Source organism: Odocoileus virginianus, chromosome 20 (genome assembly GCF_023699985.2).
Source record: "Odocoileus virginianus isolate 20LAN1187 ecotype Illinois chromosome 20, Ovbor_1.2, whole genome shotgun sequence".
NCBI lineage: Eukaryota > Metazoa > Chordata > Mammalia > Artiodactyla > Cervidae > Odocoileus > Odocoileus virginianus.
This window is the reverse complement of record NC_069693.1, coordinates 6206001-6232671: the sequence shown is the minus strand read 5'-3', so window position 1 is coordinate 6232671 and position 26671 is coordinate 6206001. Positions and strand designations below refer to the sequence as shown.

Below are 26671 nucleotides of genomic sequence, written 5' to 3'. Positions count from 1 at the left end.
TCCCCTTCTTCTCCCGCCTTCAATCTTTCCACAATGAATGTGGAAAAAACGGATAGAAAGGAGACAGACAGGTGAGGCGGGCAGAACAGACAGATGAGATGGAAGGTGGTGCAGACAGACAGAAGCTGCAATAGGAGGGGTCACTAACCCAACAGCCGGATGGGGTCTGAGGGCAGGGCAGCGACATAGGACCCGAGGCGGGAGGGCAGGCGCGCACGCCGGGCCCGGCCTCCGCAGGGGGCGCTCGTCGCCGGGGCGTGGCCTCGCGCAGCCCCGCCCTCCTCGCCGGCGACCGGCAGGAGGGTGCCTCGCAGCGGCGGCGCAGACATGGCTGCGCTGGTGGAGCCGCTGGGGCTGGAGCGGGGTAAGCGCGCCCCGCGGCCCTGCCCACCCGGCCCCGGGTCTGCATCCCGATCTCCCGCCCCTCCCCGGGCAAGACCCGGGCAGGTGGGCGGGCCCGGCGGGGGTGGGCGGGGCGGGGCGCCGAGAGTCCGGCCGTCGGAGGGTGTGGGAGGGTCTGTGGGCGAGCGGGCCGGGGAGGGGGCGCCCGCTGCACGCACACCTCTGCGTGTGTGTCTGTGGGGATTCCGGGGACGCAGGACGCCCGACTGTCCGCAGTCTCTCCTCTGCCACCCGCGGCGACTCTGCGGGTGTCCGGCCAGGACGCGGCTGTTCTTCCCCGGGTCTGCGTTCGCCCTGACTTGATCTCTGGCCGCAATTTCTCCGTGTTCTCTGCGTCTTCGCGTCTCTGACTCTGTGTGTCTGTGCGCCCCGCCCCCGCCCCGCAGAAGTGTCCCGGGCGGTGGAGCTCCTTGAGCGGCTCCAGCGCAGCGGGGAGCTGCCCCCGCAGAAGCTGCAAGCCCTCCAGCGAGTCCTGCAGAGCCGCTTCTGCTCTGCCATCCGGGAGGTGAGAGCACCGCGGCCCCGGGGCACGGGGCGGGTGGCCGTGGTCCTCCTCCTGGTCGCCCCAAGCCGAGGGACTACGCCTCCCAGCAGCTACCGGGGCGGCCCTCCTGGGGCGGGGATGGTGCCCGCGCTTCAGCTCATAGGTTCTTCGGGAGTTGTAGTTTCCGCCGCTTCGGGGTTGCGGGGGCGGGGCGGACCCTTGGGTGGGAGGGTCTGCGGGCCTGGACGCCTGTGTTGAGGAGCTGGCCTGGCGGCTCCCTGAGGCGGGGCTGCGTCCTCACCAGGTGTATGAGCAGCTCTACGACACGCTGGACATCACCGGCAGTGCTGAGATCCGGGCCCACGCCACGGCCAAGGTAGGCTCCCCCACCCCATGGCTCATGGAATCCACTGAATCGCATGGTCCAGCTCAGCGTCTTCCTAAAGCCAATCATTCCTCTTTCCTCCTTCATGATTTTTGCCATATCTATCTACCGCCTTTACTAGTATTTATAATGTATTCTGATTAATCTCACATTTGTAGCTTCAATGTCATATAAAGGTATCTTTGAAAGTGAAAAGTGAAAGTTTTAGTCACTGAGTCCTGTTCCACTCTTTGTGACCCCATGGACTGTAGCCCACCGGGCTCCTCTGTCCATGGAATTCTCCAGGCAATTAGCAAGTACAATTAGAAACTAGTATGAAATGCCTGACTAGAAGATAACTTTAAACCTTTACACGATGAAAACAGTTTGGGTTAAACACTGAAATCTCACTAAACCACGGTTGGATGCTGTTTGCTTGGTCGAGGCTTGAGACTCTGTCCAGGCCTTTGTTTCTCTCTGTAAAAAAGTGAGATTGGCAAACAGTGAGATTCAAGACACACACACACCAAACGGAGACTTTCTTTTTGACAGTCTGAAGTGTCCAAAGTGACTTAAAACGGACATCTTGTCACTACAGAGTGATCTTGGTTGACTTGTGTGGCAGGCGGCCCATTCTTGAAGAAAGCTCCCTGGTCAAAATCCCTCTCCAGGGCAGGGGCCTAGCCTCCACCGGAATGCGCATGCCTGTTGTGGGGGGGTCCTCACCTCCCAAGGCTTTCTCATTCCCAGGCCACGGTGGCCGCCTTCACAGCCAGTGAGGGCCACGCACATCCCAGGGTAGTGGAACTGCCGAAGACAGACGAGGGCCTGGGCTTCAACATCATGGGGGGCAAGGAGCAGAATTCGCCTATCTACATCTCCCGTGTCATCCCCGGGGGCGTAGCTGACCGCCACGGAGGCCTGAAGCGTGGGGACCAGCTGCTGTCAGTGAATGGTGTGGTGAGTTGGGGGCTGAGGCAGGGCTGGGGGTCATAATCTGCCCAAGGGAGAAGAGTCCCTGTTTTTCATATTCACTGAACACACTGACCACTGCCTCTGTGTCTCACCCTGTTCTGGGCTTTGCTGCAGACCCTGAGAGTTCCTGGGGGGCTTCCTAGGTGGCTCAGTGGTAAAGAATCCCCCTGCCAATACAGGAGACCCTCGTTTGATCCTTGGGTCAGGAAGATCCCCTGGAGAAGGAAATGGAAACGTTCTCCAGTATTCTTGCCTGAAGAATCCCATGGACAGAGGAGCCTGGCAGGCTACAGTCCATAGGGTTGCAAAGAGTTGGAGGGCAGTTTAGCATGCACACATGCTGAGAGTAACTGGCCTCTGCTGCTACCTCCAAGGACACCCTCTCGGGTGAGGGAGATAGACTCTGGCTGAAATACTCCTAAACCAAGGAGATAATGAGGAAGCACAGAGCACTGTGAGAGCCAGATGTGGCACCAGACTACTGTAGATGAGGGATGTTTTTGGAGATTAAGGAACATTTGAGTTTGTTTGTTTTGGCTGCTCCAGGTCTTGGTTGCAGCACGTGGGATCTAGTTCTCTGACCAGGGAGTGAACCTGGGCTCCCTCCAATGGGAGCACAGAGTCTTAGCCACTGGACCACCAGGGAAGTCCCCTCGAGTTGGGTTTTGAAGGATGAGTAGGAGTTGGTGGAGAAGAGTGTTAGGTTGAAGGTACTGTAGGCAGGGACTGTGACTCTGCAGTCCTGTGAGCTGAAGAGAAAGGGCTTGATTCTGATGGACTAGGGCGTGCAGATAATTAAAACCACTGTGGTTAGAGAAGGAGGCAGAGCTAGATAGGTGGTTGGGGCCAGCCTGGGAGCACTGTGAGCAGTGGAAGGATAGGCTCAGCCTGGAGGTGTAGAAGGACCCCCTTGGGGCTCTGGGGAATAAGAGATGGGAGGCTGGAACACCAAGGATGAGGTTTGAGCTGGAGCCAGGTGGTGGGGACAAAAAACAGGGCAGGAGGGATGGACGGGGGGGTCATCAGGCTTCGCCAGGGAGGAAGGGGATAAAGATGAGCTGTCTGAATGGCCCCTGCAGAGCGTTGAGGGCGAGCAGCATGAGAAGGCAGTGGAACTTCTGAAGGCTGCCCAGGGCTCAGTGAAGCTGGTGGTACGCTACACACCTCGGGTGCTGGAGGAGATGGAAGCCCGCTTTGAGAAGATGCGCTCCGCCCGGCGGCGCCAGCAACATCAGAGCTACTCGTGAGCCCTTTGCCACCACACCCCTGGGGCTCCTCTGCCTCCCTCATCCCCAGACTCCCAGACCAGGCCGGTAATTTCTGAGACACTGATTGCCACCCCCAGCCCTGGCTCCTTTCCCTGGGATTCTGACCCTTGACCCCGACTCTCACCCCAAGCCATTCTGACTACCTTGGGGCCCCCTACTTAGCTCACTCCCACCCCAAGATGGGGAACCTGCTCTTTTCGGAATCCCTCAACCCACTTCCCTGGGCTCTTGGCTCTGGAACCCCAATCCTGGCTCTCTCCCATGCCTACCCCTGTCCCCTCTGCTGAGCTTGGCTCCCCTCTCTTCACCCTCCTTTTAGGTCCTTGGAGTCTCGAGGCTGAAACCACAGATCTGGACCCTCACCCCCTCCCCTGTACAGTATTTATTGTCACCAACTCCTTATTTAAAGATCTTTGACCCTCATTGAGTGTCTGTGTCTGTCCTGCATCCAGGGGTCGGAGTGTCTGGAGATGTGGGAGAAGGGAGAGAAGCTGAGGTCGAGACCAGACACTTTTCAGGGTCTGAGAGCGGAACTTGAGAGCTTTTGCCAGGTCCGAAGACAGAGGCTGGCCGGCTTCCTGGCGATAAGTCCAGGATAGAGGCTGGGACCCGGTCTGGGTCTGAGCGCGGGATCAGAGCTGAAGACAACTCCCCCCAACCCTTCTGAGATTCTGAGGGCGGAAGCCAAGCCCCCTTTCTGTGTAGCTGGTCTGACAGAGGAGTCCTGAAACGCGCCAGTCAGTGGGCGGCCTCTGTGTGGGCGGGGCGGAGCGAACCATTAGCTTAGTCCGCCGGGGGAGCCGTGCCGGCCGCGCAATAGTCTGCGCGGGAGGTGGGGGTGCCACGTGCAGTTCCCGAGGCGGGCTCAGGGGGTGCAGACTAAGGTGCATTCGCCGACCAGGCATTCACCCCACCTTATAACCCGAGCGCGTGTCTCCGGGAGCCGCCCCATCTTAAAAGCTATCTTTTACTCCCACCTCGCCGCCCGTCCAACCCTCCTGTCCCGTGCGGCGCGAGGGCAGGCGCGCGCCACCGCCGGAATCCGGGGTCGCGACTGGCGTTCCACGCCGGGCGCCACTCGCTCCAGGTGACATCATCCCCATGCCGGGCTCCGCCTCCCGCCCCAGCCGCCTCACCCCGCATGCCTATTGGCCGACCCGCCTTAGCCCCGCCTCCCGCTCTCCGCCCGCGCGACCCCTCCCAGGCAGCGCGGGGGCGTGGCTTAACCGCCGGCCGGCTCCGACACCACCTCCCATTGGCCACTCGGCGCCGTCTGTCAGTCTCCTGTTAAAGGAGCCACAACCGCCCCAGCGCTGGTTGCTGGGGGGAGGAGGGAGGAGGAATTTTTTTGGCGGGGGAAGGTGGGATTTGGGGGGCGCTGGTGAGCACCCCTAGATCTGGCGGCTGCGGCCTCGCGGGGGGAGGCTGAACGGTGACAGGGGCAGGGGGCTATTTTAGGGGGTAAAGGGCTGTTAGACGGTGAAGGGGAGGGGGTCCCCAGCGCCCAAGCCGGAGCAAGAGACGCGGAGCCCGCGCGAGCCGCGGAGACAGGGCTCCAGAGCTACAGATCCGGGCCCCGGCGGCCGCCAGGGGCCCCGCCCGGTCCCCCCACCCCACCCCCCACGTCCCTCCTGCAGCCCAGCTCCGCCCGCAGCCGCCGCGGACCAGGTAGGTAAGAGCCCAGCCCGGCCCTCCTGGCAGCGCCCACCCCGGGGACCCCTCGCCGAGCTTCCCCCGCCTCCCCGAGAACCTGGATTCTCTTCTCCTTCCCCGAGGACCTTACAGCCCAGATTTCACAGCCCGACCCCAGAGACTCAGGCGTGTCCCTCCCGGCTCTCAGAGTCCCCAACCGAACCCTGGGATCCCAGGCGTACTGCTGCCTTGCGCCTCCTCCAGGGCCCAGGAGCCTTAATTTCCCAGGTCAGCCCCGGGAATCCCCTCTGGACCAAGATCCTCCTCCTGGGCCCAGTCCTGGGAGATCGACACCGACCAAGGCTGTGTCAGACTCCCCCAGCTAGAGTCGCTGGCCCCCCCTCCCCCGGTCTTGTCCGCATAGTCCCCCATTCGGGGACCCAGTCAGCCCATCTCCGGTCCTTCGGCTTGTACAGCTGGCCGAGTCCCTCAGTCCAGGCCGGCTCAGCGGCCGCCCTGGACACAGGCCCGCTCTGGAGCTGTCCATGGTCACCATTCTCGGCAGCCTTGCCTCCCCCATCTCCTGCTGCCGCCGCCGGGGAGGGGGCGCCGGCGGCGCGGGGATCCCCCTCGCTGCGCCTTTGACCTGGGAATACCCAGGCCCTCCCCGACCTGGGCGCCTGGGCCTCAGGATTCCGCTGGCCAGGCTCTTGGCCCCATCCTTAGCACCCCAGTTGCAGTGACCCCAGCTGCTACTTGAGGAGTCGGAGCTTCTGAATGTTCTTGCCTGGTCCACCTTAGGGATCTTGGCAGCCGGGGATCCAGATCCTACCCGGCTCTGGGTGCCTTGTCAGTCCTCACTTCCTCTGGTTAGAGGCCCCAGCTGGTAGCCTTCACCCCTCCAGGAAAGAATTCAGTTTCCCAGCCTTTGCCCCCTTTAGAGACCCAGTTCAAAGCTCTGTTCCCCTCCAATAAATATACTCAGCCTCCTGGCACCCCAGCATCTGCCTCCTTAGGGATTCAGGCGCCATGATTCCTCCCTTTCAGGGGCTCAGAATGCAATTCTTAATGCAATTCTCTGGCTTCTGCCTGTCCTCCCCCTTGAAAACCTAGATGCCTTGTCCCTGATTCTGCCTCCCCTCAGTGACCCAGGAGTTCAGAACCCATCTTCTGTACTGCCCATCAAAGTCATCTACCCCTGCCCTTCCTTCCAACAAGGACTCAGGCTCCAAACTTCCATCTCCTGTCTTTTGCCTCCACAAAGATTCAGGAGTCCAGTCCCCCAACTGTGACCTCCGAAGTATCTAGCTGTTCAGCTGTTACTCTTAGGAACCCAAGACCCTACAGCCTCACTATTGCCCATCAACTCTGGTGGCCTTGAAAAACCCCTGCCTCATCCCCATATCATCTCAGATTTTGGACTTCCTGGGGTTTCCAATATTTCCCCTGAGACCCAGGTTCTTGAGACGCTTCCAGCACCCCATCATGATTTTTTCATATCATGATGCCCCATCCTTCAAGTACATTCTCAGACTGATAAGCCGAGCATATATCCCTTCCTCCAGATGTGCTCTGTGACCTAGGTTCATTTCGTGATCTGGAATTGTCTTCCATATTTCCAACTAAACAGGCACCCTGGCAGTGCTTCGTGGAATTCTTTCTAAATCCTAGAATACTCCCAGTGAACATCTCTCTTCCTTTTTCACCCAAGGTATGTTCTAAATTCTAGGTTAGATGCTAAATTCGAGTCATGATGTTCCCCAGGTAAATTCAAATTTCTAGCCAGTGCTCCCAAGCCAAATTCTGATCCCACTTTCCTCCCCTTAGACATGTTCCTTCCTCCCCGCTTCACTTCCTCCCCCACAGATCTTAGTTCCCTGACCGGGGATCCAACCCAGGCCCCAGCAGTGAAAGTGCCTAGTCCTAACCACTGGACCGCCAAGTAATTCCTGACATATTCCAATTTTTAAGAAGCCAGTCTTTCCTTATTTTCTTTTAAAATTTCATTTTGGGTGTGTTCTAGGTTCTAGCCACATCCTTGGCATTATTCTAGATTCTGTTCTTTTCCCAGGGGCATTCTCAGTGCTAGAATGTGTGTGTGTGTGTTCCATTTATGGGCTCTAGCTTTTCTCCAAACTGTGCTATCAGTTCTAGAATATGCTTCCGTATTTCATTTTATTTATTTTTGGGCTGTGCTGTGAGGTATGCAGGATCTTAGTTCCCCAACCAGAGATTGAACCTACACCCCCTGCAGTGAAAGGGCAGAGTCTTGACCACTGGACCACCAGAGAAGTCCCTGTACCTCCTTATTTCAAATACCATCCAGTTCTACAGTCTTAAGTCCCCAGGATTATACTGCACCTTCCTTCTTCAGGTTCTGTATTCTAAGCCCATCCATCCCCACCTTCTCTATCTTTTCCCCTAGTGTGACCTTGGCTCAGAACTTGTCCCCTGGTGGATTGTGGGCTTCTTCCATCTGCCACTTCAGCATTCTAAACATGCTCTAGTCTCTCTCTTGTTCTGGAGTCTTCAGCCTAGAAATGTCCTCATTTCTAGAACACACCACCCCCACCCCCACCTCCTTTGCCAGCTCATTCCTTATGCCAGTAAATTCTCAATTACCAGAATGCCTCCTTCAGCATTCTCCCCCAGGCAATTCCAGGCAAACTTCTTGCTATTTTCTAGGTTTTTTTCTTTGCTCCAGGGCATGTTCTGAATTCTAGAGCAAATATTCTGCCCTTTGAGTTCTAACATTATCTAGACACATGAAGAAACCAAGAATGTGACCTCTGCTATATTCTGTGTTATACTTTCGTACCTGGTAGGTACTGAGTTCTTGTTTATGTCTTCTAACTTAGGTTTGTTAAGCACTGCATTAGGTCTGTCCTTAGATATCATCACCCTCCCCTCTATGTTTGGGGTTCTAGGGTGAACCAGACACTCTTTTAAGTTATTGGATTGCTCTTCTCTAGTTCAAGGTTCTAGACCTGGGTTCCAGAATATGCCCCTCTATTTGGTCCCATGTGAGGCTCTTACCCCAAGCACATTGTAAATGTGGAAGCATATATCCTTTCTGCATGCTGTACTGTGTCTTTCTAGATTCTACAGTTAACCTTGCTGAGTTTTGTTTCCTTCTCAGGGAATCTGAAGTTCTAGAGCAGCCTCCTGAAAACATCCCTAGCTGCATCTCATTAGTAGGTTCTGAGTTTTAGATACCATGCTGATTTTTTACATAAGGCTGGCTTGCTCTCTTACAAACATTTTCTTGAATCTGACCTCTCTGTTGGGACTCAGATGTCTAGATTCCTAGATATACCTCTTCAAAGACCCAAGGGTACAGGCACCTAGTTGCCTCCTCTCCCAGGTCCTGAGGCTCTCAGTCCCTACCTCTCCTCCCTGGAGTCCAAGGTTCCAGTCCCAGGCTGTAGATATAGTCCAAATATTGGGTGGGGCTGGGAATTATCCACTCAGAACCGGTTATTCCTCTGTCTGAAGGGAGAGAAAGAAAGGAGAAAACAGAGTGAAAGTCCCTCCTGCTTTCGGCTGGGCCAGCCAGACCCGTCTGACCTGATGTGAGCAGGAGGAGTGTCTCAGGAGAGCTCCCTTCATCCCCACCCACGGCTCATGCACCCAGACTCCTGGGTCCTGGGGGCCTGGATTCCGAGGGAAGAGAAATCTGAAGGCTGAGATTCTGGGTATACAGTTGGAGATTGAAAGCCCAGACTCTTGTGCCCTGGAAGGAGAGGGATCTGGTCTCTGACTTCTGGGTCTGGGGAGGAGAAGGATGGAGGCTCAGACTCCTCTCTCTGGGGACAGAAGGGACAGGGGAACCTAGATTCCTGTGACCTGAGGGAAGAAGTAGCTGGATCGAGGATTCCTGTGTAGTGTGAAATGGCTAGCATGGTCCATGCCATCTTTTTTTCCTTCTGCCTGGAGTGAGTCTTTAGATTCTCCTGTAACTAGATATCTAGATATCTGGGCAGTTGAAGGAGGCAGGAATTGGGCTGAAGAGCAGTTGAGGACCATTCCTGTGACATTATACAGGTGACCCCTGTATATGACCCCTGTATATGACCAGTGACCTCATCCTGTGACCCCTGATTTTGTGACCTCCTGAAAACATAGTCTCCCTCTCCTGGGCCTGAGTTTTCTCATTCATACAGTGAGGTTGAAGGGAATTCTCAGCAGGGCCAGAATAGGTAGACTGATTTTCCCACAGTGCCAGTGATGGGCGGGGCTGGAGCCCCTTGCAAGGGTGGGATATGGACTGGAAGGGAGTGCCTGTGCACTCAGTCATGTCCGACTTTGTGGGACCCAATGGATTTCCCAGGCAAGAATACTAGAGTGGGTTGCCATTCCCTTCTTCAGGGGATCTTCTCCACCCAGGGATCGAACCTGTGTCTCCTGCATTGACAGGTGGATTCTTTACCACTGAGCCACCTGGGAAGCCCTTGGGTGGGAGGGGAGGGGCTTCCAAGCTTTCCACTTTCTCTCAGGGAGTGGGTCACTCGGCCTTTGTTTCTCTTAATAGGCTGAGTCTAGATTTGCTGCCCGTTGTCAGATGAAGTCTGACCTCAGTTTCTCCAAGTGCTCTCACCTAGGTCTGGTTTCCTGAGAGCATTGGGTTTCCATTTATCTTGCACCATGATCGGAATGGATGGGCCTCCGTTTCTGCTGTGCAGTTGCTTGGGTTGTCTAGCCTCAGTTCTCACTATGTAGTATCCCAGTGACCGTGCCTCAGTTTCGTTGCCTGCGCTTTGACGAAGCCGCTCTCGGTTCCCTGCCCCCTCTCGGTACACGCAGGCCAGCACCGCCGCCATGATGTGCGAGGTGATGCCCACCATCAGCGAGGATGGCCGGCGGGGCTCGGCGCTGGGCCCGGACGAGGCTGGCGGCGAGCTGGAGCGCCTCATGGTCACGATGCTCACAGAGCGCGAGCGCCTGCTGGAGACGCTGCGCGAAGCGCAGGACGGGCTTGCTACGGCGCAGTTGCGGCTGCGCGAGCTGGGCCACGAGAAGGACTCTTTGCAGCGCCAGCTCAGCATCGCGCTGCCCCAGGTCTGGGCGGGGCCAGGGCGGGGCCTGAGGGAGGCGGGGCCTCGGCTCGCGAGGGCAAGGGGGAGGGCGGTAGGAAGGGGCGGGACCTGACCCTTTAGAGGAGGAGGGGCTTGCCTGTGATGGGCGGGGCCTAGGTCGCTTGAAGGGGCGGGACTTGGCCGAGAGGGGAGGGACTTACTAACCTCCCAGTCCTTTGGGATGAGGGAGATGGGGAAAGGATTGATTTGATTGTACAATTCTGCTCATCACTGGACAGGAGTTTGCGGCTCTGACGAAGGAGCTGAACTTGTGTCGGGAACAGCTACTGGAACGGGAGGAAGAAATTGCGGAGCTGAAGGCGGAGCGGAACAATACTCGGGTGAGGCGTCTTGGAGGCGGGACTTAAGCGGGGTGGGCGGAGCCTTGGGTGTTAAAGCCTGACCCATCTTTTTATACCCAGTCTTGCCTTCCTTTCTTCTTCCTGCTTCCACAACTTGGGCGGGTCTCCTCTGGTCCCCTCCTTCTTCATGTCCCCTCCCTTATCTCCAAAACTGTTCTCATTTTCTGTACCACTTCTTCCTGACCGCCCCACCCCCGACCCGTTATCCCTCTCTTCTCCGGACCTGTCTCTCTTCACACCTCTTTACTTGGCTCCACTTCTTCCCTGTGTCTGCCCCACCTGTCTGAATCCTCTTCCTGCACTCTGCCTCTCTTCCCTTGACACTTTTCCTTGGCCCGGTGCTCTATCCTTGTAGCTTCTCCTAGAACACCTGGAATGCCTGGTGTCCAGGCACGAGAGGTCACTGCGCATGACCGTGGTAAAACGCCAGGCCCAGTCTCCGGGCGGGGTCTCTTCCGAGGTGGAGGTACTCAAGGCTCTAAAATCCCTCTTCGAGCACCACAAGGCGCTGGATGAGAAGGTATGAGAATCAGAAGAGACTGCATGTAGAACAGAAACCTGTGGTCGGCTGGGGCTGTCTTGAATGGCAGAAATTCTGGCTGTGATTGGTTGGAGATAGCCCAAGTGGGAAGAATGTTGACTGTCTTGAAATTGAAACAGACTACTGCAGACAGAGACCTGATAATAGAAAAAAAGCAATGGGATAGGGTATACCAGTGTGAAGCTGCCTTACTAGCTGGTTGGGGCTGCACACCTATTATAAATAGAGGAATGATAATGTCGTCCTGTCAGATCCATCCCAAGGTGTTCTGCATCAGCTGTCCTCGATCGGGTCTGATCTCCATCTCACTCGGTCTTGCCCCCATCCTCAGGTCCGAGAGCGGCTGCGAATGGCACTGGAGCGGGTGGCAGTCCTAGAGGAAGAGCTGGAGCTGAGCAATCAGGAGGTGGGGGTGTGGCCAAGAAGGAGGCGGGACTAGTGAACTACCAATGGGGTGGAGCCGATTGGGTGGGTCCTGGAATCTGCTGGGGACAGGACTAGGGCACAGGACCAGTAGGATTGGGCTGTGGAGAACCGGGTTTCTAAGATGAAATTCAGTGGGCAGGACTAAGGGGAGTGGAGGACCGCTCTGTGACAGTGAGACTAGGGAGAAAAGCAGGGCTGGGGGCGGCTAAGGGAAAGAACCGACTTCGTAGGAAATGTTTGGGTGGGGTAAGTCTGGGCACAAGGACTTAACCTTAGGGTTAAGATTAAGGGTGGCTTCCTCTCTGGTGGGTGGCTAAGGAGAGATATGAGGACACGGGGCTTAAGGGTAGACTATGGTATAAGTGTGGCCCCAGCAGGACCAGAGCCAGTGGGAAGTAAAACGGGGGTTGTAGAACCCCCTTCACCCTGATCTCCCTTTCCTGTTGCCAGACTCTGAACCTTCGAGAGCAGCTGTCTAGGCGCCGGTCAGGGCTAGAGGAGCCCGGCAAGGATGGGGATGGGCAGGTAAGAGGTGGGCGTTTTTCTGTCTCCTTGCTCCTCACTGGCCCCCATCCCTGTGGTCCTACTCAGCCCCGTGACTTTGTGGTGGTCCCTTTAATGTTTGGTATGATTCTCACAGACACTAGGCCATCTGAATCCCTCAGACTCTAGCTGACCTTTGACCTCTGATTCAGGTCATCTAGCTAAATTTGTGATTCCCATGGCCCTTAACTGATCTTTGATTCCCTCTCACCCCCGACAGCTTTCTCTTTGAATTCTATCTCTGTGTTACCCAATCTGAGTTCTGTGCCTTCCTCCCTCACTGTCCCCATTCCAGACTCTTGCCAATGGCCTGGGTCCTGGTGGGGACTCGAACCGGCGCACGGCGGAGCTGGAGGAGGCCCTGGAGCGGCAGCGGGCAGAGGTGTGCCAGCTGCGGGAGCGCTTGGCGGTGTTGTGCCGCCAGATGAGTCAGCTGGAGGAGGAGCTGGGCACCGCCCACCGCGAGCTGGGTAAGGCCGAGGAAGCTAACGCCAAGCTCCAGCGCGACCTCAAGGAGGTGAGGCCGGAGCCCCTGCTGGGCTGCCCTCTGTCCCTGCCCCCCCCCCCAACCCTCCCTGCTCCCCTCTGCCCATAGTCACAGAACTCATGAACCTGGATTCAGTCCACAATGAGTGCGGATTCTTCTCCTCTCTGAGCCTGTTTCCTCACCTGTTAAATGGATTTATGGCCCTTGTCAGAGAGTTGGTACATGGCACATAAATGGTAGTCATCCAGTATCTGGTTGTAGTTTTTATGTTACCATTGGGAAATTCTCTCCCACCTCTTAGTTGAACTCCATTGGCTGTATTTCACCCCATCCTGGCTGAGGATCCTTGATCTTAACTCCCACGCTCCAGGGACTGCTGAGAAATGTAGGGCATGGATTCTTTAAAGCCCCGAATGAGAAAGAGGAGAGAGCACTTTTGTTTTCATCATCCACTGGGGCTTTTACCTCGGATTTGAAGTGTGGATGGCCCAAGGGCTTATTAGTAAGTGTGGTCCCACCACACCAACTTCTAGGCAGGAGTCCATTCCCCATGAGACCCTGGAACACCTTCTCTGGTTTTATAAACCTGTGCTACCTTGGGAGGTCTTGGCAGATGTTGCCTCCCAGATGGAAGGGACTTTTGTTCTCTGTGAGACCCTAGGGCATTTGCTCTGTGATTCTAAATCCAAGTTGTGCCAGAAGTTGCCGAAAAATGTAAGACTTGGGTTTTTGAGTGGGCCAAGAAGAGTGGAGACTTTCCATCCCCTGGGCCTTAGGTCATCCATATGATAAGCCAATACTGTCCCAAAAGTTTATGGGAGGCGCTGTACCACCATTTTATCTGTCAGGTGGCAGAGGGCAGGCAATGTAACGTTGGCTATTCTCAGGAGCTCTTGGCAGGTGTGGTTCCATCTTTCTGACGCCCTGATGGCAAGGGACTTCATTTCCCAGTGTACCCTGGGGTGCCTGAATTGAGGTTCTAAGCCTAGGCAACCCACAGGACCTTCTGAGAGCTGTAGTCCACGCCGTCCTTTGTCACCTCTGCAGGCGCTGGCACAGCGGGAGGATATGGAGGAACGGATCACAACGCTAGAGAAGCGCTATTTGAGTGCCCAGCGTGAGGCCACCTCTCTGCACGACGCCAACGACAAGTTGGAAAACGAGTTGGCCAGCAAAGAGTCATTGTACCGACAGGTGGGGGCCCAGCCGGGGAGGGGCGGTAGGGGCGAAGCTGTGGCCCATATGACCAAGCTCCTCCTTTCCCCTTGTCTGTGTCCCCCAGAGTGAAGAGAAGAGCCGTCAGCTGGCCGAGTGGCTGGACGATGCCAAGCAGAAGCTGCAGCAGACGCTGCAGAAGGCAGAGACCTTGCCAGAAATTGAGGCCCAGCTGGCCCAGCGCGTGGCGGCTCTCAATAAAGTGAGGGCGGCCTGGGGAGGGGCCTTGAGTCCCTGGGGCGAAGGGGAGGGGCTTAGAAAAGGCGGGGCCTGGAGTCTGGAGGGGTTGAAGACCAACAGCCTGAATTCAGATGGAAAGGGCAGGGCCTGGGATCTAGAAAGGGATGTGACTTAGAATGGGGGAAGGGCCTAGAGGTTTGGTGGGAGGTGGTCTCTGCTAAGTCGCTTCAGTCGTGTCCGACTCAGCAACACTATGGACTGTAGCGCCTGCCAGGTTCCTCTGTCCATGGGATTCTCCAGGCAAGAATACTGGAGTGGATTGCCATTTCCTCCTCCGGAGGATCTAACTGACTCAGGGGTGTTTTCTAGTTTGGACTAAAAGGATGGGTGGGACCTGAAATGAGAAGGGGACAGAGCTTATAGAAGAGGGCAGGGCTTGAGATTCAAGTGCAAGGTTTGGAGTTTTGTGGGGGAGGAGCCTGGAGCTCCAGGGGCGGGGCCTGGAAGCCAGCCATGGAGGAGGTGGGGCCTGGGGCCTGACCGGGTCCTAGTGGGACAGTCAGATGCCATGGGTTCCAACTTCTAGGCTGAGGAACGTCATGGGAATTTTGAGGAGCGGCTTCGGCAGCTGGAGGCCCAGTTGGAGGAGAAGAACCAGGAGCTGCAGCGGGTGAGGGGGCTTTGAGGCTTGAGGGATGAGCCTTAGATGAGGGGGTGGGCTGAAGGGGGTGGGAGCTGGGAGCAGGGGCAGTGCTCAGGGCTCCAGTACCTGTGCCCTGCTCTCCTCTGGGCAGGCCCGGCAGCGGGAGAAGATGAATGATGACCACAATAAGCGGCTGTCTGAGACAGTGGACAAGTTGCTGAGCGAGTCCAACGAACGACTGCAGCTTCACCTCAAGGAGCGCATGGGGGCACTGGAGGAGAAGGTGTGCCCCAATCTAGGACTCCCATAACCTGGAATCGTGGGGCCCCAGGTCTTTCCCCAAACCATTATATGAGATCTTCCCAAATCTAGGCATCCCGAATTCGAATTTGACAGACTGTGTATTGCTGGGACCAGCACTGTTTCACCCGAGCACCCTAGGGCTGAATTCTGGGGCACCTATACCCTGAATTCTTGGTGTTTCCCCAAGCCTATAACCCTATGGACCCTCAGACTCTGAATCCACTGAAATTACACAGGATGCTGAATTCTGGGGTCCCAGAGACTCCCGCCTCCTCAGCAGCATCTTCACAACCCTCTTCCCCTCCAGCTCACCATTCCAGCTTACCCATTACCCTTGGGGGTCCCCTCAGGCCTGCCTCTATGCACTGGAAACTGCTTCCAGGGTCAGGTCCCTCACTGCACCCCTGTTCCCCTACAGAACTCACTAAGTGAGGAGATTGCCAACATGAAGAAGCTTCAGGATGAGCTGCTGCTCAACAAGGTAGGGAGGAGCCTGGGGGTGAGGGCTAGAGAAACAGAGCAGGCGTTGCTGGGGTTGGAATCAGCCTGGCTGGGAGGGGGCCGATCTCAGAAGGGGGCAGATTCTGACCTGGCCTCTCCAACCTCCTCCCCCAGGAGCAGCTCCTGGCTGAGATGGAGCGGATGCAGATGGAGATTGACCAGCTTCGGGGGAGGCCACCATCGTCCTACTCCAGGTGACAGTAACTTTACCGTGTCCACGGGGCCCCCTTGGCCAAGCACATCCCTTCTGCTTCCCAGGTCTCCCCATCCCCCTCCCTTTCTGCCTGAGACTTCCACCGGCCCCTCTTATTTTTGACCCCTGACTTCATGATCTCTGGCCCCAGACCCTTTTTTCCTGACTTTTTAACACAAGATCCTTTTTCCAGTCCTCCGACCCCAAGCCCTTCCACATGACCACTGACCTCTATTTCCTTTTCCTGACCCCTTGATCTCCACCCTCTCTGTGCCCACAGATCCCTCCCTGGCAGTGCCCTGGAGCTCCGTTACTCTCAGGCACCCACCTTACCTTCTGGCGCCCACCTGGACCCCTATGGGGCTGGCAGTGGCCGAGCAAGCAAGAGGGGCCGCTGGTCAGGGGTCAAGGATGAGCCCTCTAAGGTCAGCAGCCACTTCTGGGGCCTGGGCTGAGCAGGGCCTGGGAGGGCAGTAGTAGGAGGTGGTGCCCAGTATGCAGGGCTCTGGGCGGGGACTAGTTGAGAAGTAAGGTTTCCTGGACCCACACTGTCTTCTCTTCTTCCATCATCCCCACTTGCCTTGATGTCTCCTCATGTGGATGTCCTGCTGCCTGGTGAGAACTTTAGAGGAATGATGGGCTGGGAAGAGGGTTTTTGGGGAGATGATATGCAAGGTGTAGAATCCTAGCATGGATGGGGCTAAGTGAAGAAGAGAAGTGGGCTGGGTCAAAGGAAACAGTGGACTCAGGGGAGGTTGTGGGGGGGTGTCAGGGGTGATCAAAAAACGGGACCCACCAAGAAAGAAAGGTGGGCTTGGGAAACTGTGGGGACTGGATCACAGGGTGAGGGCAGTTAGTGTCAGCGGACATGGGCAGGGTCATAGAGGGTGGGAAAGGTCAGAAGCAGTGAGGGAAGACCCAGCATCTACCTTTGGCCCCTGTCCACCTGTCATCCTTCTGTCTTCACACAGAGACAGGAGTGGGAGAGGTCTGCCCCTGCGGGGTCGATGCCACCTCCATTCCCTGGCGAGCTGGATGGCTCAGATGAAGAGGAGGCCGAGGGGATGTTTGGAGCTGAGTTGCTGTCCCCCAGCGGGCAGGCTGATGTTCAGACACTGGCCATCATGCTTCAGGAGCAGCTGGAGGCCATCAACAAAGAGATCAAGTGAGCACTGGCCCAGTTGTCTCTCGTCCTACCTGAACTAAGTCCACAGCCCCTCTAGCTCTGGAGATTGATCTGAATACCTAAGCCCAACTCCTTTCCTAACCATCCTCAAGGAATTCTCCCAGCCCAACACTATTCGGGAATCCCTGAGGAAATACCCGGAAGTCTCCTATGTGCTATTTATGCATTATACACCACCCACCCCCCCAAACAGTACTCACAATTTCCTCAAATACCCAAGACTGCATCCTCAGATACCAAAAATCAAAATCCAATCCAATCCATCAAGAGTCCTCCATTATATCACAGCTTTCATGACTTCAAGCAACCATTACCCAGAGACTCCTGGTACCCTAAGCATCTCAACACGAGGTCCCCAGTCCTAAACACCTTAAGAACCTCGACTCTAGATAGCAAGAATTTCTACCTGATAAAACAAAAATCCTCAGTTTATTAAGACTCCCCCCTCACATAAAGTCTACTTGGATTCCCCAGCAATTCTTAGCAATTCTCTGATAACACACTTTGCATGGGCCCCAGCAAACACATCAACCTGACCACCATCTTCCATTCCAACTCGTTCTGACTGGAGATATTGACTCTCACCAAATGTCTCTATGACCTTCCCAGATCCCAGATTGACTTCAGAGTCCCTGATCTCACCTTTCTCTTATTGTGAGCTTGCTCTTTCTGTCCTCCTTAGAACTTGACCTCTTGCCCAGGGTCATCCATTTATGATTTTCCAGAGCTACCTGGTCATCATCAGGGTCATCTTGAGGCACACTCTGGTCATCCTGTCATCCCTAATCTTTCCACGACCTGCCGAGTGTAGCATGATCCCTTGACTCCCTTGGACCCTGTGAAGCCATCAGGGATCCACCAAGATCTCATTGTGTCTTCCCCAGAATTACTTTTGCTCCATCAAGCCTTCCTGGTCCATTGGGATCCCCAGACTCCCCCTTTAGGATGTGCAATGCAGCGTGTGGGATTTTAGTTCCCCAACCAGGGATTGAACCTGCATCCTCTGCATTGGAAGCATGGAGTCTTAACTTCTGGACCACCAGGGAAGTCCCCCCAGGCTCCCTCTCCTATTGCCTGCCTCCGTCCTCTCATCCCATCTCCCCATTTGCCTCCTCAGGTTAATCCAAGAGGAGAAGGAGACAACAGAACAAAGGGCAGAAGAGCTGGAGAGCCGGGTGTCAGGCTCTGGCCTGGACTCATTGGGCCGCTACCGCAGTAGCTGCTCACTGCCCCCCTCCCTCACCACCTCTACCCTTGCCAGCCCCTCCCCTCCCAGCTCTGGCCACTCAACACCCCGTCTGGCACCCCCTAGCCCTGCCCGTGAGGGCACCGACAAAGCTGTGAGTATTCTTAAGTCTCCTCAGCTTGGTGGTGGTGGTGGTGGTGGGAGGTCATAAACAGGGCTCCCTAACAAACAGCAACAATAATCATCACACCAATGATAGCAACCTTAGCTTCTGCTAAAAGCTCAACTCAAAGGGCAAAGGAGGACTTCCCTGGTGGTCCAGTGGTTGGGAATTCACCTGCCAGTGCAGGGGACATGGATTCGATCCCTTCTCCAGGAAGATTTCACATGCTGGGGGGAGGCTAAGCCTGTGCACCACAACTATTGAGCCTGTGCTCTAGAGCCCATGCACCACAACAAGAGAAACCACTGCAATGAGGAGCTCATGCACTGCAACTAAAGAGTAGCCCGTGCTCACTGCAACTAGAGAAAGCATATGCACAGCAATGGAGACCCAGTGCAGCTAAAACTAAATAATTTTTAAAATTTAAAAAAGGGGGCAAAGGGGAGGCTGAGTCACCGGATTCCTGAACCCTAACTTGTACTTTAGCCAGATCTGTTCTACTTTTACTTACTTTAGGCATTATATTTCTGCATAGGATTTTTATTTATTTTTTGGCCATGTCATGCAGCTTGCTGGATTTTAGTTCTCCAACCAGACCTTGGGCTCCAGCAATGAGAGCACCAAGTCTTAACCACTTAACCACTGACCACAGAATATATATATATTCTGTGACTAAATATACATTTGAGAAATATCATGATAGCCTAGAATTGACCTTAGAGGCAGGCACAAGAGCTATAACCCTGTTTTATTGCCTTAAACTCAGCTTTCCTATTTTCAGAACTTGTAACTCATTAGATTTCCTTGAGACTGAGCAGATCCCACTCCTGACACCAGAAGCTAAGATAGTAGAAATATGGGCTCATCAAGCTCCAGAGGGACTGCAGTTATTGCCTTTATATTTCTGCAATTCACTCCCACTTAATCTATCCTATCTCTAGAAGTGATAGTCCAAATCAGGGGTATCCTAGACACCTGGTATACCTCCCAATTAATGAGGAGCCCCCAACATGATCCCTCCGACTCAGTGTAGCAACTCTGCCTCTCTACAGAACCATGTCCCTAAGGAGGAAGTTGTGGCTCCCCGAGGGGAGGGGCCGGCAATCCCAGGAGACACCCCACCTCCCACTCCTCGCTCTGCCCGCCTTGAGAGAATGACGCAAGCCTTGGCACTGCAGGCGGGATCCCTGGAGGACGGAGGGCCATCACGGGGAAGGTCAGTAAGAATAAGGGACGAGACAGGGAGGGACTTGTTTGGGAGGAGGAGATGGGAGTGAACAAAGACTAGAGATGGGATCTACCTTCACTCTGTCCTGCTCACCCAGTGAGGGCACCCCAGATTCCCTGCACAAAGCTCCCAAGAAGAAGAGCATCAAGTCATCCATAGGCCGTCTCTTTGGCAAGAAGGAGAAGGGGAGAATGGGACCACCAGGTCGGGACAGCTCTTCTCTGGGTGAGTCCCGATTTCCTCCCCCTTTTTTTATTCCTTCCTTCCTCCTTCTTTACATATTCACTTGACATACAACCCTGTCCACAATCATTTGGTAATGCATTTTGAGCACTGGAACCTTGGCAGAAGTTGGGAGGAGAAGGGGCAAGAAGGGCACTCTGAGGCCTGCCTGAGTGACTGTTGGACAAATGAATTTTTTATTTCATTTACTTGTTTTTTTAAATAGAGTGGAAATTGCTTGTCTGACTTGTGAAATCCAAGTTAGTCAAATTTTCAGAAATTTTATGAGCTGCTTTGACATCACATTTTGTGGCCTGAAATTGGTGGGATTATTTACACCATGGAAATTGGCAAATGCTACCAATCAGGAAATACCTCTTCTTCCCCAGGAAGCCAGTTGTTAAGTATTTAGCAGCATACCCCTGCCACCTTACCAAGGCCAGTCCAGTGAATCAGCTCTATTTGGGGGATTTCTCCAATTCTTTGCCTAGGAGGTGACATTGGTTCCTGTGTGGTTTTATCGCTCCCTCTGTGTGGCCTCATTTACTAATCCCTCTGGGCCTCTGCTTTCCTGGCATCCTTTTCAACCCCCCAGCATCAAAGATTCTGCCTCCCCTCTGAGGCTCTCCAAATTTTGGCCCCTCCCTGCCTCCAGCTGGAACACCCTCAGACGAGACACTGGCCACTGACCCTCTGGGGCTAGCCAAGCTGACGGGCCCAGGAGATAAGGACCGAAGGAACAAGAGGAAGTGAGTGTGGGTGTGTGATGTGTGTGCAGGGGAGGGTTGGTCATAAGTAAGAAAATTCTGGGAAGGGGTGTTCAAGATCCTGAACTTGTTTGGAAATTTGGGAACTCCTAGAGGGTTGCTTTTTCTTTTTCCTTCTCTTTTCATTTGTTTGGTGTGTGTGTACATGTGTGTTGAGGGAGGGGGATTACAAAGAGTCACGTGTTTCTGTTTTTAACCTTCTGCCATGTATTCTACATTCATAAAAGTTGTTTTTGTGGAGGTGGGGGGAGCAGTTGGTGAAGGGAGCCATCCGAGAGGGCTAGGTGTCTCTACCCTTGAGACCTCCTGCCATGGCCCTCTCTCTTCAGGCATGAACTTCTGGAAGAGGCCTGCCGTCAGGGCCTGCCTTTTGCTGCTTGGGATGGGCCCACTGTGGTCTCCTGGCTAGAGGTACTGGGGTCCAGAAATGTCCTGACTCTTCATCCCCAATCCCTCTGACTGGGGGGATGGCTGACCCTGTGCCATCCTCCTCGCCCAGAGGTGTCAGGGGAAGGGAGTTGGGGGGTGAGGCCCTGGGAGGGGTCAGGTTTCTTGTGGACCTTCCTGTTGTTTTTTTTCCCCCTTCTCCCCTCACCCCTCACCACGCCCATCTTGGTCCTGTTGTCTCTTTCTTTGTGTCTTCCCATGCCTCTGTCTCTGGGATTCTCTTTCTCTATTTTTCTGCCTCTCTCCTCATCTCTGTGTTTTTGTCATTCCCCATATTTCTTCCCATGTCTCTCTCCCAATGTATTTTGCTTCTTTCTCTCCGCCTCTCTGCCTCTCATCTCTGTCTCTCCCCATCTCTCTCTTTCCCCTCTGACTCTGGGCTCACCCGTCTGACTGTCCTCCTTCATCTCTTTGTGTCTCTCTCTGCCTCTTCATCTCTTTGCCTCACTCCTGTCTTTCTGTTTCTCCCCACTTGCCTTTCCCCACCTCTCTGTCTCCCTCTCCCCCTTTCCTTCTGGCCTTCTCCCATTTCTCCTGTGATATATCTCTGTCTCTCTGTCTCATACCTCCCCCCCCCCCCCCCACTTTCTCCCTCTGGTCCAGCTATGGGTAGGCATGCCTGCATGGTACGTGGCCGCCTGCCGGGCCAATGTCAAGAGTGGTGCCATCATGGCCAACTTGTCAGACACGGAGATCCAGCGTGAGATCGGCATCAGCAACCCACTGCACCGGCTCAAGCTGCGCCTTGCCATCCAGGAGATGGTCTCACTCACCTCACCCTCTGCTCCTGCCTCCTCTCGCACCGTGAGTGTCCAGGGCCAATGCCAGCCCCTGCTGTAGGCCCCATCTACCGTCCTCAGAGTAGACAATCCTGAGTCCGCTCATTCTAGCTCTGTCTTGTCAGATACACCCTGCTCTGCACAGTCTCTCACCTGCATTATCTCTGAGGGTGGGACACCCTTCAGGTCTCCCTGCCTCCCCTCTACTTCCAACCCTCAGTCTGTCTTACACACCGCAGCAGAAGGATCCTATCCCGGAGAAAAACCCAAATTCATATGGTTCTCTACAAGTTCCATGATGAGGGGCCCCTTCCCCAGCTCCTTTTCTACTCTGCTCCTTGACACTTGCTGCTCCCTTTTCTTGGAGCATCCGTCCTTCTTTTTTACCTCCAAGGCTGGCTCCTACTCATCCCTGAGGTCTCAGCTCAAATGTCACCACCTCCAAGAGGCCTCCCTAACTCAACAGCTAAACCAGTCACCAGCTCCATCATACACCAACACCTATATTTTTTTTCACCCCTTGGCATTTACTGCCTTCTAATATTTTATCATTTTGTTCCATACAGGAAATTATGTGTTCCCATGGCTAATTCGGCTCCTCCAGGAGCACGACTGTCTTCCCCCTCCCCTGTCCAGAAGCTTTCTCCCAACCTCCTTAACACCTCTCGCCCCTCAGTCCACAGGAAACGTGTGGATGACACACGAGGAGATGGAGTCCCTGACCGCGACGACCAAGCCTGTGAGTGCCCCCTGCCGGTGGCCTTGGGGGTGGCACTAACTTTCCCTGGGCAGGGGCAGGGTGGCGGGTGAGTCTGTGGCTGTCTGTCCGTCCGTTCGTCCCTCCCGCCCTCCTCCGCCTGCCCCTTAACCCACCCCTTCTCTCCCCTCTTCCCACTAACTGGTCAGGAGACCAAGGAGATCAGCTGGGAGCAGGTAGGGGGCGCGGGGCGGGTCGTGGGCGCATGAACAGGCTATGCACGCTGCATGGACGCCCCTCCTTCTCCGAGCCCCGCCCCGCCCCTCGCCGGAGCATTCCATCCTCACCGCGGGGGGCGCTGCGCGGAGCTCTGCTCTGGGCTGTCACTGTGGCTTGGTGGGGTCGGTGTAGAAGCCCGACTGTTCCATTGTCAGTGGTGCACGGGTCATCCCATTATGGTTGGTTGCGCGGGTTCAGGGGCTGTTTTATTGCTGTAACTAGAGGGAAACACTGAGCGGCTCTTTGCCCTACGGCAGAGGGAAGTGGGGCTGTTCCACTGTACTGGGGCAAAAGGGAGAGCATTTGGGGCGGGGTGGTGTGCTGGGCAGGGGTACATCAGGCTGAGAAGTTGGGTAGAAGGAGGTACATTTTATTCTCAAGAGAGCAAGAGGTATGAACTCACCTGAGGTAGAGGAGCTATGTTGGGTCTTTGTTTCCAAGAGCCCAAGGTATGGATTGTTTCCTCATGCTGGAAGGAGTGAAGGACTTGGGGTGGATCCAGAATATTGTCCTGGGCCAGATGTAGCATCGGGCTAGTAGTTTTGGGACAGCGCAAGAGTGGTAGATGAATCCGTTGTCCTTTGTTGGGGAGGTAGCTATGCTGGAAGAATCTGTTGTGCGGAATTGGAGGAGCAGTGATATTGGACTGATCCATTGTTCTGAGTTGGGACGATGCTAGACTAGTACTTCCTTTTTTTTTTGGACTAGTACTTCTTAAATGTACTGTTCACATCACCTGAGGCTCTTGTGAGAATGAGGATTTCCATTCAGTAGCCTAGGGTCTGAGATTCCGCATTTCAGCAAGTTCTCAAGTGATAATGATGCTTCGAGTAGACAAGGGTCTGTGAGGTCATTATGAAGGAGAGGGAAACAGTTTTGGATTGCCCGTTGTCCTGAGCAGAGACTGGCCATTGTCCCGCTATGGGATGGAGAAAGAACAGCCTTGGATTTGGGAGAGAGGGGGTTGGACTGTACCCTTTCATACACACATGGGAAGGGGTCAGAAGGCCTGACTGCTCCCCCACCTGCCCACGGCCCCAGATCCTGGCATATGGCGACATGAACCACGAATGGGTGGGGAACGACTGGCTGCCCAGCCTGGGGCTGCCCCAGTACCGCAGCTACTTCATGGAGTCGCTGGTGGATGCCCGAATGTTAGATCATCTTAACAAGAAGGAGCTCCGGGGCCAGCTCAAGATGGTGGACAGCTTTCACAGGTGAGGTTGCCTGGCTAGTGGCAATAGTCCAAGTGGGGGAGGCCCCCACTTCTAGAGAGTCTGTGGCAAATAGGACCAGTGATGTGGAATTCATCTTGGACTATCTTTGGTTCTTTAGCCTGGATTGTTAGGAAATCCAGACTCCTGTGCCCCTTCCACTCATTAAGATGACCCACTAGGAACTGTCCAAGTCCTGAGACAGCTTGGCTAGTTGACCCCATACCCCTTACAGGTTGGCTAACAGGAACTGCTTTTTAAAAAATATCCCGGCTCCTGGGAAGGTCAGCAATCAATAGAACAGATCCAGTGGAGCAATTCCCCAGCCTCTCCCAGAAAACCACAAGCAACAGGGAAAACAGTCACTGGGGTTGTGGGGGCTCTTCTGTGACTCCGCTCTCTGCTACTCAGGGTGAGTCTGCATTATGGGATCATGTGCCTGAAACGGCTCAACTATGACCGGAAGGACTTGGAGCGGAGGCGGGAAGAGAGTCAGACCCAGATCCGAGGTGAGTAGAAAAGTAGACCTGGGAGCCATGTGGGGGGGGTTGGGACAGGGTTGGAGGAGGCATAAACAGGGAAGGGGAGGGAGGCCAGGAGAGACGGGGTGGAGATAGGAAGAGGAAATGGGGTTGGAGATATGGGATAAATGAGAAGGGCCAGGCCCCAGGAAGGGTGCAACTGAGGGTCCCTTCCATCCCCAGACGTGATGGTGTGGTCCAATGAGCGGGTCATGGGTTGGGTGTCCGGGCTGGGCCTGAAGGAATTCGCCACGAACCTCACGGAGAGCGGGGTGCACGGGGCACTGCTCGCCCTGGACGAGACCTTCGACTACTCCGACCTGGCCTTGCTTCTGCAGATCCCCACGCAGAATGCGCAGGTGAGCTGCCGCCGGGCCCGGGGCACACTGGGCATCCCCATTTTGCAGACTGCACGCTGCAGCCTCTCTCCCACCTCTCCCCTGCAGGCCCGGCAGCTCTTGGAGAAGGAATTCAGCAACCTCATTTCCTTGGGCACAGACAGGCGGCTGGATGAGGTGGGCACAGCAGCAGCAAGCATAGGGTACTCCACACTCCCAGCGGCCCCTCTAGGCTCGCAGCTGAAGGGGTGGGGCTTGACTTGGCCAAGGAGTCGCGATTGGAGGCGGTGCCAGGGAAGGGGCGGGGCTAAAGGAACGTAGGGAGCGGGAGAGGGGTGGGGTCAAAAGGAGGTGCGAAGTCGGAACGCGGCCCTAGTCCCTCACTAGCTGGCTGCACCCCTATACCTAGGACAGTGCCAAGTCCTTCAGCCGCTCCCCATCTTGGCGGAAGATGTTCCGAGAGAAGGACCTCCGAGGCGTAACCCCCGACTCAGCTGAGATGTTGCCCCCCAACTTTCGTTCGGCCGCAGCAGGGGCTCTAGGCTCGCCGGGGCTCCCTCTCCGCAAGCTGCAGCCGGAAGGTGGGCGGATCCCAAATGGGACAGCCTCTGCTCCCCTCCCCTTCATAGATGTCGGGGGAGGGACCATCTCCACATTCCAGCATCCTCCCTGGGTTCTGAGATGGTCTAGTCCATTTTTCCCCACCCACGACAAATGGACCGCTCCAACAAGCCAACTCCCTCCTCAGGGTGTGGAATGGATTAATCCCATCATACCCCGTTTTTCTGGGTGGGAAATGAACTCGTCCAGTGTCACCTGGGGGCATTTTGAAGGAATCTGAGGCTTTGAGAAAGGAATGGAAACTGGCCTGGAGGGAGTCAGGCGGTTGTTGGCTTCTCCGGAGGGGGAATCCAAGGGAGGACGCTTGGGTGGAGGAGGAACTGGGCGGGTGTGTGTGTGTGCGCGCCCGCTTTACTGAACCAATGCTCACTGGGCGGGTGTGTGTGCGCTTTACTGAACCAATTGTCACTGGGCCGATGTGTGTGTGTGTGTGTGCGCGCGCGCGCGCGGGGGGGCTTTTGCGCTTTGCTGAACCAATGCTCATTCTCCCTCCAGGCCAGACTTCTGGGAGTTCCCGGGCAGATGGCGTTTCTGTCCGGACCTATTCCTGCTAGTGTAGGCTTCCAGGTGAGGATCGTACTGGGCGATCTTTGGGATCGGGGCGGCACAGTGGATCTTCACGCCTGGCGTCAATGCAGGTGACCTCACTCGGACGGAAGAACCCTTCAGAGGCTGGGCTGTTTCCCCTCCTGCCCACAGTATGGTCTCGCCGGGGAGAGTTTACTGGGGAGCTCGCGCCGCGGACTGGACCATCTGTACAGACGAACGGGGGATGCTGGTCCCCGCCTCACAAATGGACTGGGCCTGGACCAAACCACATGCACTGGACTGAGAGGGGGGAAGAAGAGGGCAGGAAGAAATCCCGCCCCAAACTTCCGCCTCCCTTTCCTCTACTTTGTAATTTATTGATCTGTTTCCGATGGGAGATGGGTGCCCTTCCCCCGCGGGAAGGGGGCGGGGCTTCCCTCCCGGGCCGCATGCGGGGAGAGGCTGACCCCTCCTCTTTCTTCTCAGTTGCGGGGCCCAAGTCCTCCTTCTTCGTCCGGAAGGAGGGGAGGGAGGACTCGCTGCTAAAAGCCTCGCCCCTTGTGCCACTCAGCCCCGCCCCGCCGCCTCCCGTCGCCGGTGCCTGGGGTCAGCTGCGGGCGGGGTTCCCTCTCTCCCCCCAGTGTCTCGTGTCCCCGAGGCCCCTCCGCCCCCCGTGCTGTGGCCGTGTCCGTGCCCCGGTGGTACGGGGTGCAGAACTGCGCTCCCCGTTCCGCTCCGGCTCCGGGGTTTGCATGGGAGAATCCTCTTTCCACGATGCCACTGGGCGACGTGGCGTGGGGGGAGGAAGGACGGTGGGGGAGCCCTCGCCCCCGACTCTTGGTCGGCCTCCCTGCCCCAGGCGTCACTCAGTGATCACGGGTAAAGAGAACTGTTTCAAAAA

General features: G+C 55.7%; 3 protein-coding genes across 10 annotated transcripts; 2 read left to right on the top strand and 1 right to left on the bottom strand.

The window, feature by feature from the left end:
- Positions 1-280: 280 nt before the first annotated feature.
- LIN7B (lin-7 homolog B, crumbs cell polarity complex component) lies at positions 281-3916 on the top strand. 3 transcript variants are annotated; one of them, XR_002312434.2, is made up of 6 exons: positions 281-364; positions 789-907; positions 1191-1262; positions 2001-2210; positions 3305-3534; positions 3813-3916. XR_002312434.2 is itself a non-coding variant. In XM_020885569.2 (6 exons), the coding sequence occupies exons 1-6, from the start codon at positions 328-330 to the stop codon at positions 3832-3834; spliced, it is 624 nt and encodes a 207-aa protein (XP_020741228.1). In that variant the 5' UTR covers positions 281-327; the 3' UTR covers positions 3835-3916. The 3 variants fall into 3 exon arrangements, 1 of the variants encoding a protein (XP_020741228.1); XR_002312433.2 differs by having other exon boundaries at positions 3305-3538; XM_020885569.2 differs by having other exon boundaries at positions 3305-3468.
- Positions 3917-4007: 91 nt separating this feature from the next.
- Positions 4008-4636, bottom strand: C20H19orf73 (chromosome 20 C19orf73 homolog). Its single transcript, XM_070451577.1, is given in 4 exon segments — positions 4008-4148; positions 4150-4365; positions 4367-4427; positions 4527-4636. Coding segments are annotated over 4 exon segments (528 nt in total).
- A 297-nt stretch (positions 4637-4933) lies between these two features.
- Positions 4934-26671, top strand: PPFIA3 (PTPRF interacting protein alpha 3). Of its 6 annotated transcripts, none has more exons than XM_020885560.2 (30): positions 4934-5161; positions 9929-10183; positions 10440-10541; positions 10918-11082; positions 11435-11509; positions 11980-12054; positions 12368-12589; positions 13607-13753; positions 13842-13976; positions 14541-14624; positions 14749-14880; positions 15319-15381; positions 15516-15595; positions 15875-16019; positions 16566-16759; positions 17898-18120; positions 19182-19345; positions 19455-19582; positions 20235-20328; positions 20676-20757; positions 21397-21597; positions 22249-22311; positions 22479-22505; positions 23590-23765; positions 24174-24271; positions 24467-24642; positions 24730-24798; positions 25031-25202; positions 25738-25809; positions 25942-26671. In XM_020885560.2, the coding sequence occupies exons 2-29, from the start codon at positions 9944-9946 to the stop codon at positions 25794-25796; spliced, it is 3591 nt and encodes a 1196-aa protein (XP_020741219.2). In that variant the 5' UTR covers positions 4934-5161; positions 9929-9943; the 3' UTR covers positions 25797-25809; positions 25942-26671. The 6 variants fall into 6 exon arrangements, with proteins under 6 accessions (XP_020741219.2, XP_020741218.2, XP_020741216.2 ...); XM_020885559.2 differs by having other exon boundaries at positions 25881-26671; XM_020885557.2 differs by having other exon boundaries at positions 25738-26671.

Excerpts from the sequence above, each read along its gene's own strand:
- LIN7B (XM_020885569.2), top strand. The coding sequence starts at position 328 with ATGGCTGCGCTGGTGGAGCCGCTGGGGCTGGAGCGGG. Across the intron at positions 365-788 it reads GCCGCTGGGGCTGGAGCGGG|AAGTGTCCCGGGCGGTGGAG; the intron begins GTAAGCGCGCCC and ends CCCGCCCCGCAG. Across the intron at positions 1,263-2,000 it reads GGGCCCACGCCACGGCCAAG|GCCACGGTGGCCGCCTTCAC; the intron begins GTAGGCTCCCCC and ends TCTCATTCCCAG.
- PPFIA3 (XM_020885560.2), top strand. The coding sequence starts at position 9,944 with ATGATGTGCGAGGTGATGCCCACCATCAGCGAGGATGGCCGGCGGGGC. Across the intron at positions 22,312-22,478 it reads TGACCGCGACGACCAAGCCT|GAGACCAAGGAGATCAGCTG; the intron begins GTGAGTGCCCCC and ends CTAACTGGTCAG. Across the intron at positions 23,766-24,173 it reads ATGGTGGACAGCTTTCACAG|GGTGAGTCTGCATTATGGGA; the intron begins GTGAGGTTGCCT and ends TCTGCTACTCAG.